Raw genomic sequence first — 12,865 nt, 5'->3', positions numbered from 1 at the left:
ACTAAAATTGTGCACATCCATTTACTCTTGCATGATTTCCACTATGGTGCAGGAGTAGTAAGATTTACTTCATTGTATCTTGTAATGTAAAATACAAAAAGAAATACTATTCTTTTTAATAAAAAAAATGTATAGTCTTGTAGTTTCAACAATCTGTGCTTTGTTTTATATGTTGTATGCAGCCCTAACTGCTAAACGTATTCACTTATTCACAAATAAATTATCTTGTGTACAGAAGAGGTACCCCAAAATTAAATTTGTTAAATCAACAAAACCTTCCTAATTTGGATATAACCAATCAATAATTCTTTTTCTTGTATTCTACAATCATACACAATCAGGCATAACATTAAAATAACTGACAGGTGAAGTGAATAACATTGATTATCCCATTACAATGACACCTGTCAAGGGGTGGGATATATTAGGCAGCAAATGAAAGTCAGTTCTTGAAGTTGTGTGGGAAGCAGGAAAAATGGCCAAGTGTAAGCATCTGAGTAACTTTGACAAGGGCCAAATTGTGTTGGCTAGATGACTGGGTCAGAGCACCTCCAAAACAGCAAGTCTTGTGGGGTGTTCCCAGTATGCACTGGTTAGTACTTACCAAAAGTGGTCCAAGTAAGGACAATCAGTGAGCCAATGACAGGGTCATGGCTGCCCAAGGCTCATTGATGCACGTGGGGAACAAAGGCTAGCCCATCTGGTCTAATCCCGCTTACAGTCTACATGTGAGCATCAGAACTGGACCATGGAGCGCTGGAAGAAGGTGGCCTGGTCTGATAAATCTCATCTGGGGAAGAGATGGCACCAGGATGCAGTATGGGAAGAAGGCAAGCCGGCAGAAGCAGTGGCTGCATACGAATATCCCTACTATACAGTAGGTGAAAAGCAGTACGCCAAAGGAGCAGTATGTACCAATTCTCAGTATTCATAAAACAGTAGTCAAGAAATACCCAGATGACCTACTGCTTCCGCTGAGATTTTGCAGTATAGAACCACTGGACACTGTGGATACTGCGCTATCACATAATGCAACGGGACTGGTGCAGAAGAGCTGTCAGAATCGCGTCGCATAGTACATCCGGATTGTATACATGCTTGCTACTTATACTGATCATTATGTACTGGATCAACGGCCAAGCAGTAGGTACTGTCACAGTATGCAATTTCGGATGCAGGGAGTGTGTTGCTCTGGGCAATTTTCTACTGGGAAACCTTGGGTCCTGGTCCTGACCAATTACACCCCTTTATGGCAACAGTATTCCCTAATGGCAATGGCCACTTTCAGCAGGATATGCTGGGGTGGCCGTGGCTCAGGTGGTTGGCGGTTCGATTCCCAGCCCACGTGAAGCCCACATACCAAAGTGTCCTTGGGCAAGACACTGAACCCAGAGTTGCTCCCGATGGCAAGTTAGCGCCTTGCATGGCAGCTCTGCTACCATTGGTGTGTGAGTGTGTGTGTGTGTGAATGGGTGAATGAGACACAGTGTAAAGCGCTTTGGATAAAAGCGCTATATAAGTGCACCATTTACCATTTATATGCGCCCTGCCACACTGCAAAATTTGCTCAGGAATGCTTTGAGGAACATGACCGTGTTCAAGGTGTTGACTTGGCCTCCAAATTCCTCATATCTAAATCCGATCAAGCATCTGTGGGATGTGCTGGACAAACAAGTACGATCCATGGAGGCCCCACTTCACAACTTTAAGGACTTATTGGACCTGTCGCTTACATCTTGGTGCCAGATACCACAGCACACCTTCAGAGGTCTTATGGAATCTATGCCTTGATGGGTCAGAGTTGTTTTGGTGGCACAAGGGGGCCTATACAATATTAGGCAGGTGGTGTTAATGTTATGGCTGATCGGTATAGATGTTAATAATAATTTCTCATTTATATGAAGCTTGGTTGTACTTCTTATAGATAGCAGATATTTTAGAATAAAATTATCGTTGTTACGTTCTTCACACCCATAAGTAGACTTTAGTAGGAGGCCACATGCCGACAGTTGCTTTGCAAAACATGCCTGGTAATTATATTGCCTGGATGGATACTTGTCTTTAAGTCTAACCTTAACAGTGAGCTTTAAGTTGACACTATCCTCTTAAAAACATTCAATCCACAATTAATAGCGCAAGCTATGCATACAAAATGGTGCAAGCCATGTTCAGAAAACATCTCCAAGTAAACATCTAACAAAACACTAATATGAAAGCTTTGTTTTCTAGCAGTGTTACAGTTCTTTTGCCATGCTACTCCATTTCACTACTCTACAATGATTACTAGTAGAAAAATTTAACATGTATAATACTGTATATAGCAGAATGTACCTGAAATGCACCCACTAACAGAGATTATAGCTTAAAATAGGTTTAAATAGGACTCCTGCCTGTAGCCTTTTACATGTCACATATTTTCCAGATGACGGCAGACTTCACAAAGCCATTAACTCCAAGGGCAAGATGCACATCATCGAGGAGCTGACACTTTTTCTAGAACCACAGCCTGTGCAGCACATCAAGCTAGATGCTGAAAAGGTATGGAAATCTGTTTCATGATGCAGAGTCTCTAAATCAACAAGCTTGGAGATTCTCTTCTTTTGCAGAGAGAGCTAGGCCTGGTGTGCCATTTCTTTCATCTGTTATTTCTACTTTGTCCTGTTTGCAATTGTGTAAGTAATTGCAGTTGTCTTTCAATTGTCTTTCTATCATGTGTTGTCTTGCAATCATGTGTTGTTGGAGCAGCCATTATCTGTTAGTGATCATCTAAGGGTTAAATATGCTCGCTGATTTCGTATGTCTTATTTTCTCTGGCTCAGGGTGTGTTGTATGTGTCCTCTTACTCCGGACTGGTGGAGATTCCTGTTGCTAACTGCTCCAACCACCAGAGCTGTGGGGAGTGTATACTCACAAGAGATCCTTACTGTGGCTGGACAGCCGGACAGTGTGTGGATGTCAGGCAGGCATCATCTAAAAGGTTAGCAGTGCAGGTACACTCCCAAAGTTGAAAAAGGCCTACACACCAACGAGATCCCATTAAACCAATATTAAAATATTAAAATCCCACAGCATTTACTGGGAGGGTACTAGAGTGCAGAATCTAACTTTCTTGTTATTTAATGGTATTTTTTGCCTCCGCAAAGACTGCACTTATGGTATAAACTGATCAGCCATAACATTAAAACCACGTGCCTAATATTATGTAGGTCCCCCTTGTGCCGGCTAAACAGCTCTGACCCATCGATATATGGACTCCACAAGACCTCTGATTGTGTACTGTATCTGGCACCAAGATGTTAGCAGCAGATCCTGTAAGTTTCAAGGTGGGGCCTCCATGGATAGGACTTGTCCAGCACATCCCACAGATGCTTGATCGGATCAAGATCTGGGGAATATGTAGGCCAAGTAAACACCTTGACCTCATTATGTTCCTCAAGCCATTCCTGAACAATTTTTGCAGGGTTGCAAGGTTTCCCAGCTGAAAATTGCCCAGAGCATCACACTGCCTCTGTCGGCTTGTCATCTTCTCATAGTGCATCCCGGTGCCATCACTTCCCCAGCAAAGCAACGTACACGCACCTAGCCATCCACATGGTGTAAAAGAATACATGATTCATCAGACCAGGCCACCTTCTTTCATTGTCCAGTCCAGTTCTGATGCTCACGTACTCATCGTAGGCATTTTCAGCTGTGGATAGGGATCAACATGGGCATTCTGTCCAGTCTGTGGCTATGCAGCCCCATACGCGGCAAGCTGCAATGTGTTGTGTGTTCTGAATCCGTTATATCGTAGCCAGCATGAACCTTTTCAGCAATTTGTGCTACAGTAGCTCTTACGTGGAACGGACCAAATGGGCTAGCCTTCGCTTCCATGAACATCGGTGAGCCTTGGGCACCCATAACCTTCTAGCTGGCTCACCGGTTGTCCTTTCTTGGACCACCTTTTGGTAGTTACTAACCAGTGCATACCAGGAACACCCCACAAGGCCTGTCATTTTGGAGATGGTCTAACCGAGTCATGAGATAAGATTAAACGTTGTCATTGTGCAGTGTACACATACAGAGACAATGAAATACAGTTAGCCTCTGACCAAATACAAAAATATGACAATTTAAATAAAGTTTTTACAGTCGAAGTAAGGTATAAAATTATGGACAGCAGTAGCAGTTGTAAACTGTAACATTAATGCAGATTCCACTATCTACTATTGTGCTAGTGCCAAAATGTGCTACAGCTATGGACCTCAATGACTTCAGCCCAGTTGCCCTCATTCCCATCATTTATACTAGCACACAGTTCTTTCATGGCTAGCTTTGCATTAGCCTTTGGTAGGGACATAAACAGCAATAGCAATGATGCAAGTTAATTCACGGGGCAGGTAGAATGGTTTGGATTTAATTGTGCAAAACAATATCCGTGCACCATGTTTTGTTTACATAAATACACACACCCCCCACCACCTTTGCTTTTGCCTGAGTCTGCCACTGTTCTGTTGTTCCTGAAGATGTTGTGGCCTGCTAACTCTATCGCACTGTTAGGAATATTGTCATTGAGCCAGGTTTCTGTGAAAATTAAGATGTTGCAGTTCGTGAGCATTTTCTGTGTAATCCACAGTCGTAGTTCATCTGTTGTATTTGCCAGAGAGCATAGCATGCAGCCCTCCACGCTTACCCCTCTTTTGTTTACGATCTTGACACCTGTGATGGGCACATCCTGTTGGACTGCCTGGATTACTCAAGCCCGGTGTCCTGGTTATCTCCAGTGGTAGTTGGTGGAGTCTGAGTGAGGTGTTGATATCTGTGCAAAGCCTTGAAGTATCTAGTAATGCTTGACAGCTTTATACAATGTTTGCAATGTTATACCATACAAAAAGACTGAAGAAAAGTAGGTAAATGATCACCAGTCTGCTAATTCTGGAGAGAAGCCAAGCCTCATGCTGCTCACGCACCGCCCTCTTGCTTCTCATGCATCTAGCCATCACAATGTGGCCCTTGTCAAAGTCTCTCTGATCCTTACACTTGCCAATTTTTGCCATCACCTTCGAGAACTGACTGTTCATTGCTGCCTAATATATCCCACCACTTGACAGGTGTCATTAGAATGAGATAATCAATGTTAGTCCATGGTTTACTGTTATGGCTGATCGGTGTATATGCAAAATAATATTCTTTTGGTAACAAGGTTGTGAAGTATGAAAGTATGGTAATTCTGATCATCACTTGGATTTATGGATCCTATTCTTCTTACTTTTACAGTAAAATTCTGCAAGATATAGAAGATGCCAATACAGCTACATGTAATGAGGCCCTGCCCAGGTCCCACTCTGCACAAATTCCATCCACACGTGAGTGAAATCAAAACTCACTCAACATATGATTCTTCAATATTTTTTTTTTTTGCTCAAGGACTAGGCTCAGTTCTTGTCCAGGCATTCAACCTAAATGTCACTGATAAATCAACTGCAGCAGAAATCTCTATGCTTTGGACGTACTGTAGCAGCCTCCTGCCACAAATAAGCATACCATATAATGTGTATTACTTATACTTCAAATATGTGAATGTGTATTAAACAGATCAAAAGACAGATTTAGTTGTTTCAGCAGGGAACTTTGATTAATTATTAATAACTTCTAAAATGTATTATAACTCACCCACAGGTATTCATCCATGTCAAGTGATCAGAATCCCAGTGAACACATTTCAAGTGCTGCCATGTACGTTGCGCTCTAACCTGGCTGAAAGACACTGGGAGTATAGCAAGGGTGCTGGGCGCTTTCTCTATCCAAGCTCTGATGGGGGGCTAGTAGTAGTGGCCCAAACAGACAGGGAGGAATCCTATGAATGCTGGTCAGTAGAAAAGGGCTTTTGGCAGTTAATGGCCAATTACTGTGTGAAGGCAGAACCACAACATGACGGCACCACCCTGATTGGTAGCTCTCACACCCCCCTGGTGCCCAAGGAGGAGCCAATGATCCTTCCAGGTGAAGCTCGCTCATCACTGATGGAGACCAAAACCTACTGGAACGAGCTGATTGTGGTATGCACACTGCTAGGCTTCTCCCTCCTTGTCTTTTCTTTGTTTGTAATCTACCGGAATAGGGACCGCATGAAATCCATGTTAAAGCAGAGCGAGTGTCCCAACATGCAGCAGAAAAAGGGACGAATGTCAGGAAAGCCCACTGAAAGTCTACCACTGAATGGCAACAACATCCCGTCCTCAGTGTCAGACCACAAGGGCTACCAAACACTGCATGATAATTACGCTTGCAGTACACCAACACAAGAGTGTTCTTCACCTGAGAACAGCAAAAGTTTCTCAGAATCAGAACAGCGCCCATTGCACCTGAAAGACACCCATGTAGAGATATCGCCCACCTGCCCACGTCCTCGAGTACGGCTCGGCTCAGAGATCAAAGATTCCATCATTTGAGACTACATGCAAATGACAACTTCAGTGACAATGTAGTGAAGTGGAGGGAATTGATAGTGACACAGGACACACAGCAAAGACTTGAAACCCATTTCTGTTGAATGTTTAATACAATATTTGTATTTATTTGCAGTTTGTTCCCTACACATGTCTTAGTGAATCACACATTCTCTCAGTCAATGATAGCATGTATTTCATGGGGCAAAAATGAGAGAAGAGCAAACCTATGACTCTCAGAGCAGCATTAAAGCTAGATAATCCCAGGAATATGATGTGCTGATGTAATACAATGGAACATTTGCCATCTATTCTGTCCACATCATCTGTTGGCATCCCTGTTAGTTATGAGATGCCCTCAGGGATTACTATCCTGACAACCTCCCATGAACCTTACTTATGCCATTTAATGATTAATTTCACCACTGCAGGGTATCAAAAGTCTTGTAAACCAGCATAGATAGTGTACTTGGTACAATGTGAACAAGCTTTGATTAAAAAGCCTCATGATATATATTTAAGGCTGGAGTACATCATCATGACCTCAGTACAAGTCATTTGTACAATGCAAAGCACTGGGAATTTATCAGGAATTGTATCTCCGTTTAGAAAAGCCAGCATTGGCACATGGCCACATCTTCAGTACTGCCTCTCCAAGCAACACACATACAATCAAGCATTAAAGTAAGATTGAGGTAATGTGGTACAGTGAGATTATATTAGTGAAAAGTGTGAACAGGACCTAAGAAGGCATATGGTACAGGCAGAGCATTATGAGAAATGAAGGCAGAAAAAGAAAACTTCAAGGACCTAAGAGTTGGAGGACTTCATAGCCCATGCTTATCCTCTATAATCCTTAACACAACAATGCTAGGGATGAAATAGGAAACTTGGGAGGTAGGTCATGTAGACACTGGTGGTGACCAGTGTCAATAATATTATACCCATTTAAAGAATCTAATCTATAGTCCATTGTGCCAAAATTTCTTAGTGTAAATTAATGATTGTATTGCAATTTGGCACAAAAGGGTGTTGTATTTAAAAGGACTGAAATAACATAAAATGTGAATTGAACAACCTTTAAGTTCAAAGGGAAAAATCATCATTCTTGCGGGCAAAATTTGTAGAGATCATTTTGGACTGCATTTCTTTGTGATGTTTTCCAAAATGTAAACAGAGATGGTTGAAAATTCATCCTGTATCTTCAGTTGCTCAACTGATAGTAGCATATGATAACAATACACCACCACATGTATATTTAGAGTCAAAATGTTTTCATGGTTGAAAATGCCTTTTAAGTGATTCTTGAACATTGGGGCCTGATAATCTTCCAAAGATAGACATGCTGTTGCACCACTTTGAATATATAATGTATAAAACTCAATGTCATTTCTCTTGTAAGAGCATGCAAACATTTGTTTCATGGATTGTAGTGACAGATTCACAGAAAGTATTCCAAAACTTAATTATGTAAGAAAAATGTCTCGTTTATTTTTCCTAAATGTTTATGAATGACTTTGATATGTTTTGCAAAAAATAACCATCCAATATGTGTGCTACTGTACTACTGATTGATTGCCATTGTGGTAATGGGTGTATATGTATAAAATATTCCCACAGAATGTTAATGTATAATGGGGCTGTTAATGTCCCAGTTAATGTAAAAATGCGGCTGCCATAAATTTGTTGACAGTTCTGTTGCAAGAATCTGCAGATTGGTCAAGAAGTTGGTGTTTCCTGTGGTATGAAACACATCCTCGTAGATTTTTTTATGGCTGTGCACAATCATGTAAAAAGACATCAGAGCTCACCTGCATGCCTCCTATGGTGTGTATGCTCCACGATCAAGAAAGGAAAAGTAAAAGAATTCAATGTAGCAAATGCCTTAGGACCGGACCATCAGTAATAATCACAAAATAGCTTATATGATGTGGTACATTAATCATTTGGTCATATATGAATGCATTATTATGAATGTTCATTTGCAAAACTGTCCACAAATACACAATAATCTCTAACATTACTCCAAATTTATGTAATATTTTAAGCTCAGCATAAGGTGTCTACTTTCATGACCATTTCACTATATAGCTATACTAAAGTATATTCAATCTGAGCCAGTGGATCATCAGTGTGTTTTGTTTTGTTTTTTTTTTTTTGGTAGTAAAGTATTAACTTTTTAATAGATTTCACATAGAGATTCTAATAAATGTACAGTGGCCTGGGGAAACTTTTCACATTGTGTAATTTTGACATGTTCTATTACATATGGTTCAGAGGATTCAGATTTTCCACATCTGAAATGTTTCTTTTTTTTTTTTTTTTTTTTTTTTTTTTTTTTTTTTTAACATATATCTCAACCATAAGTGAAATTGAAGCATTTTAAGTATAAAGGGAGAAAATTGTATTCAAACATTCCATTCTGACTACGGTGCAGGAGCATCACAGACATTTTGACAGCTGGTATATGATTACAAACTGAATTGATTCGTCCTTTTCACTATGAAGCTATCCAACAAATTGATGAAACCATGACATGCACTGTGCATGAAAATCACACACTTTAGACATTTTATTCAGAATGGCTGTTTTTTCCATGGCATTTGGAAAATGAACGGCAGAAAAACCCAATTTAGCATTTTTTGGGCTGTTTGCTAGGATTCAGCCACAGAGACATCCTATGGCTTTTCCCAGACCACCACACAAATGTTTTCTGTCTTCTGACACTGGCTGTTAACTTATGTGTGAGCAAAATATGGCATAACATTTATATCAGTTAATTTATCATCTCTGTGACAGAAAAAAATTGGCAAGTTTGAAATTGATTTATTCTAGTTAGAGATGTTAGACAGATGTCACCAATTAGATTCACATTTACTAGCCATAATCACACTATTTGTTCTAATTTGTTATAAAATAATTCAGTATGTATCCTGGATCCTGAATTTAGTTGACGCACAGTTCCAACAGCTTATGAAGAAAATGTTAAAAGCCCTATTAAAAATGGATTCTTTTAAACAAAATTGTCACAATTTTTAGCACCCCCTATAATGTTACCATTTATATTTTACTTATTTAAATTTACTTGAGTGTTTAGGAATTCTTAAGTAGTCATCCATGACTTCCTGGTTCACTGGGATATAAACATGGTGAAACAGAAGGTGAATAATGAAAATAAGACAAATTACCTTATGATTACCTCACCAACTTTTCCTCAAGAAAATTGAGTGTTATCTCTATAAATTAATCAATAGATATTTTAAAAAGCTATACGTCTAAAAATACCTCCCTGGGACAGAATGCAAGTGTGTTTTGCCCCCACATGCAATGAGGGTTAGAGAGGCAAAATTATCTTCAAGGATCACCATTGGAAGGTGGTAGCATTTTGTGGACACAAAGTCTTCATGCCAATAAACTTTACTCAACAAAAAAGAAATGTCCCTTTTTCAGGAGTAAAATCCAAATAAACTTTACAGATCTTTATTTGAAAGGGTTTAAACAATGTTTTTCATGCTTGTTCAGTGAACCATGAACAATTATTGCACATGCACCTGTGGAACAGTCCTTAAGAAACTAACAGTTTACAGGTGGTAGGCAATTAAGGTCACAGTTACAATAACCTGGGACACTAAAGAGACCTTTCTACTGACTCTGGAAAAACACCACAAGAAAGATGCCTAGGGTGCCTGCTCACCTGCATGAACATGCCATAGGCCTGCTCCAGGGAGGTATGAGGACTGCAGATGTGGCCAGAGCAATAAACTGAATGTAAAGTAAGTAATATAAGAAGCCTAAGACAGGGAGACAGGAAGGACACCTGATCGTCCTTGCAGTCGAAAATTACATGTAACCATTTGTCCTCCCAGATGTGATCGAGAACTTTCAAATGCCTTGGTGGAAGTGTGGGGTAACATCTCACGGCAAGAACTGGCAAATCTGGTGCAGTCCATGAGGGTGAGAAGCACTGTAGTACTTAAAGCAGCTGGTGGCCACACCAGATACTGACTGTTACTTTTGATTTTGACCTTCCCCCCATTTGTCAGGGGCTCACTATTCCATTTCTGTTCATCAAATGTCTGTGAAACTTGTTCAGTTTATGTCTCAGTTGTTGAATCTTCTTATGATTATACAAATATTTACACATGTTAAGAAATTTGCTGGAAATAAAAGCAGTTGAATGTGAGAGGATGTTTCATTTTTTGCTGAGTATATTTGGAATTTATGCAAGAAGAAAGACTTTTCTTGTAATCAAAAGTAAGTGCCTAGAGTTTGCTAAGCATGACTAGAACTGAGTTCTATGGTCAGGTGATACATAAATAGAGCTTTTTGGCAAGGTGGGTTTGGTGTAAAAAGAAGGATGGATATACAAGAAAAACCCAATCCCCAGAATTAAGGTTTTGATATGGACATCTCAGTCTGACCTAAACAACATAAAAAACTTTCAACTGAAAAAGAGAATCCACTAGACAGGAAGGAAGAACCTGGAGGATGTGGACAAATTCTGTATTCAGGAATGGTCTTAATTTCCTTGTGCTGTATTCTCAGAATATCAACAACACTGTTAGACTTTGCTGTAATTTTACAGTTACTTACTGCAAAAAAAAGCCCAGTAAAATACCCTATATATTATTTACGGTTAACTACTGTAATATGCACTGCATTGTGATTATTTTTAAGAAGTTTACAGTAACTTACTGTATATGAAAATTTGCAGTACTTTACTGTTTATGCAAAAGCAGTAGTGCTACTGTAAATGAAGAAGACAGATTTATTAAGTGTGTATATGCTGCTGCGGACTACATCTCTGCAGTCAATATATGGATGGGCATATATGCCAAGCACTATACATGCAATTAAGTTGTAATCATTGTCTTATAATTCACTGGATGACTGCACTTCTGTTCATTGTGTACCCAACTTGTATTACTCATAGGGCTATATGCATATTGTTTTAGGCACATTAAAATGTCATATAGGCTGTGTGGTAATATAACAAGTGTGGTGATATAAATGTAATTTCGTTCGCCTCACACCTCCAGGGTTGGGGGTTTCGATTCCCACCGTGGCCCTGTGTGTGCGGAGTTTGCATTTTCTCCCCGTGCTGCAGGGGTTTCCTCCGGGTACTCCGGTTTTCTCCCCCAGTCCAAAGACATTCATGGTAGGTTGATTGGTGTCCAAAGTGTCCGTAGTGTGTGAATGTGTATGTGATTGTGCCCTACGATGGATTGGCACCTTGTCCAGGGTGTACCCCGCCTCGTGCCCAATGCTCCCTGGGATAGGCTCCAGGTTTCCCCGTGACCCTGAAAAGGATTAAGCGGTATAGAAGATGGATGGATGGATGGATATATATATATAATATAACTTTGCTTACACCTCACAAAATTGTTTATTATAAAATTTAAATTGTTACTCGTGTGCAAAGCTCACAATAAAATGTAAAATGTAAAATGTAAACCATTACCAATATCAATTAAATATAGCTAAATATTGTCATGGAAAACAATCTTTCCAGCCTAAGTCAAAAACTTCAGAGACAGAGAGTTAGTGTCGGATATAAATTATGAGAGAAATAAAACACAAGGGAAGCATGTGTATTTACTAAATCTTTATTGAAATTAGGGAGAATAGACTGGACTTGTGGGTGAGTAATCAGTGGGGGATGGAGGTTGAGGGTAGAGAGAATGATTGGGAGAAAAATCGGGACTAGAAGGAGTATAAGGAGGTGAAAGGTCAGCGCCAGGATCAGAATACACCATGTCATCATTATCCTCATGAGGGTCGGAGGAGTCTTCAGAGACAACCATCAAAGAGGACTCTGTCTGGGTGGAAGCATCCACAAACACTTTAGCTGGGGAGATTCTGTACCTCAGGGGTGGAGGGAAACCAGGGGCACCGGGCTCAGCTCGGAGTGTGTCAATCAGAAGTGAAAGATCAGCAGTAAGATGTGTGAGCTGGTAGCGAGTGTTCAGGTCGAGGCCTGTGTAGGAAGGGAGATAAGGTTTAGGTTCCTCTAAAAGAAGAAAGGGCACAAAAAGAACAGAGTTACACCCCTTTCCTGACAGGAGACACCCAGTAGAAACACAAGAGGACCCCACAAGTTAATCAAGCACTGAAGAGAAAGCGCGCACACACACACACACACACACACACAGGGAGGATAGTACAGGGCGAGCAAGTGGCTGGCATTTACTCATTAATCATACTATAATTAGATAGGCAGAAAACTCAAAAGACATACTTGTATAGTCATATAAATATGCACAAAGGTACTTACCCATGATTAAAAAGAGAATAAGCACAAAACCCAGCTACAGAGGTCTGCTCCCACCGGTGGTCAGCTCAAAATGCCAGGGAAAGCAAAAGTTGGTTTTTTAAAAAAGGAAACAGAGCAAGGTCAAACTTAATGGTTTTGTAAATCATCTAAAAAGTGGTTTTAA

At 40.2% G+C, this 12,865-nt stretch overlaps 1 protein-coding gene across 8 annotated transcripts in view; it reads left to right on the top strand.

The window, feature by feature from the left end:
- sema4ba (sema domain, immunoglobulin domain (Ig), transmembrane domain (TM) and short cytoplasmic domain, (semaphorin) 4Ba) overlaps nucleotides 1-11,060 on the top strand; it is a 162,324-nt gene extending 151,264 nt beyond the window's left edge. For 7 of the 8 annotated variants that reach the window (XM_053623301.1, XM_053623303.1, XM_053623299.1 and 4 more), the window contains 4 exons: nucleotides 2,423-2,538; nucleotides 2,820-2,977; nucleotides 5,257-5,345; nucleotides 5,659-11,059. In XM_053623301.1, coding sequence (XP_053479276.1) covers nucleotides 2,423-2,538; nucleotides 2,820-2,977; nucleotides 5,257-5,345; nucleotides 5,659-6,431 — 1,136 coding nt within the window. In that variant the 3' untranslated portion in view covers nucleotides 6,432-11,059. Of the gene's footprint in view, nucleotides 1-2,422; nucleotides 2,539-2,819; nucleotides 2,978-5,256; nucleotides 5,346-5,658 lie in introns of all 8 variants that reach the window. The other variant, XM_053623306.1, reaches the window with a different exon arrangement.
- Nucleotides 11,061-12,865: the final 1,805 nt, after the last annotated feature.

This window comes from Ictalurus furcatus, chromosome 4, assembly GCF_023375685.1.
Source record: "Ictalurus furcatus strain D&B chromosome 4, Billie_1.0, whole genome shotgun sequence".
NCBI lineage: Eukaryota > Metazoa > Chordata > Actinopteri > Siluriformes > Ictaluridae > Ictalurus > Ictalurus furcatus.
Note: the sequence above shows the minus strand (reverse complement) of the source record. Positions and strands in the feature narration are given on the sequence as shown.